We start from the raw sequence: 1775 nt of genomic DNA, 5'->3' as shown, positions 1-1775 counted from the left end.
CATCACCAGTGAACGCGAAGAAGCGGAACGTGCACCCTCTAGACCCAAGCTAAAGGCCCGCCCTAGTTCTTTAAACATAGTACGTTTACTAACTAAGGCACTGACCGGACAACGCCCCGGGTGAGTCGGAACCCGCTCCTTTAATAAATAAATTGATTTAAATGAAATTTCCGGGCAAAGATTTTCACTTTTGAGTAGATTCTCCCACAATTCATGGTTGAAACTTAAAGATTTAGATTTTATTACCCGAAGACGGTTACCTCTAATCTATTTTCATGTATTTATTTGACATTATCACAAATCAATAAAATAATTTAAAAGGAGGTGAAGAATCTATTAGTATTGATTGATTTATTAGATTTATAATTTGTTTTGTTTTCTCTCCTAATAAAATTCATCAATGAGTACTCAAGAACAAAAGAAAAAAAGTTCACACATGGGAGTCTAATAGAGAAATGTAGTACACCTGTACGATAACGTAGCTCGGAACTTTGAAGTTCAAAAAGAACCTAATTGGGTGGTATTGAGAGTTTTGCAAAAAGGTTTATAGAAACTTTTTAGTTCATCTGGAATTCTGATGTACCCGGATACCCAGTTAAAAAGAACATGCAAGTTGTACTAACTTTGGGACTATTGTATTTTGGAGGGTCAACTCGTCAGGTCTTTGGAACGCGTCAAGAACGCCTCGCGACCAGGGATATGTAGTCACCTTTTGGTGAACTAATAACCTATAATCAATCCCAATCTTTTTTCTCGATCGAGATGTGTTTTATTATTATTAGTTTTGTTATCTGACGACTCCTTCCGATCTTGGTGAAACCGGACGGTCGTTTGTGAAGGGCCTTGTTCGGAAAGGCCACCCTTGGGGCCATGGGAGCTGTCAAATTTACTTAGTACTTGCACCCTCTTTCATGTGTGCTCACTTTAGAATTGGTATTACAATAATAGTAGGTAGACCACACTTGAAATCCGTTCTTCCGGGCTCGCTGAGTCTGCTACTAAATCCTAAACGCTTTTAATGGTCTGTTCAGTTAACACTGTTAACAGCCTGTTAAGTTCCATTTGATTCATATAGGCTTAACAGGGTTGTTAAGCTAACAGGCTGCTAGAGGCTAAAAAGAAGGTTGGTGAAATCAACCATTCATACTTGTGCTCACTTTAGAATGGCCTATAAGTAAATTTACTTAGTACTTGCACCCTCTTACATAAGTGCTCACTTTAGAATTGGTATTACAGTAATGGTACGTAGACCACGCTTGAAATCCATTCCCCCGGGCTCGCTGGGTCTGAGAGTGAATCTTCACTACACAAGCCACATCATCCGTGATATTATTATCCTCAAAGGAAGAACATTTGGCGTGACACTCCTTCCCTGCGGGTCCGGAAGCCGTGCACCAGTACTTGTCATTGATTTGGAAGATGCCGTGGTCTCGGGACCCTGTATGGAATAGAATATGCCTTGTTTAGTGACAAAAATAGAATATGAATATTTATCCTGCTGGAATAAGACTGAAAAGTCTCATTACCTACCCCGGCAGTCTAAACAAGGTCTCGTGTATTTTATAGGTTTCATAACATACATAATTTATAACATTTTCAACAAAATTTCATTTTACAAAAGCTGTAAAACTTAAAAGAAAAGAGGTTTGATAGAGGGAACTGTAACTACCAAGGTCTTATCGCCATCGCCAGGAAAGCGAGATTAGCGAGAGCAGAAAGACAGGAGAGGAGAAAGCCAGCCGTACCGAGAACAAACCTTAGGTACCTATCTATTT

The 1775-nt window shown here is 39.4% G+C and overlaps 1 protein-coding gene across 1 annotated transcript; it reads right to left on the bottom strand.

Moving 5' to 3' along the window:
• Window positions 1–915: 915 nt before the first annotated feature.
• Window positions 916–1463, bottom strand: LOC113469957 (lysozyme C-like; the record flags this gene model as incomplete). The annotated part of the gene is made up of 1 exon (XM_026828040.1): window positions 916–1463. A coding segment is annotated over one exon (279 nt), but the record flags the coding sequence as incomplete, so codon positions are not given.
• Between the last annotated feature and the right edge of the window lie 312 nt (window positions 1464–1775).

Source organism: Diaphorina citri, unplaced genomic scaffold (genome assembly GCF_000475195.1).
Source record: "Diaphorina citri unplaced genomic scaffold, Diaci psyllid genome assembly version 1.1 scaffold1315, whole genome shotgun sequence".
NCBI classification, from domain to species: domain Eukaryota; kingdom Metazoa; phylum Arthropoda; class Insecta; order Hemiptera; family Psyllidae; genus Diaphorina; species Diaphorina citri.
The sequence above is the reverse complement of the archived record's forward strand: the minus strand, read 5'-3'. Positions and strand labels throughout refer to the sequence as shown.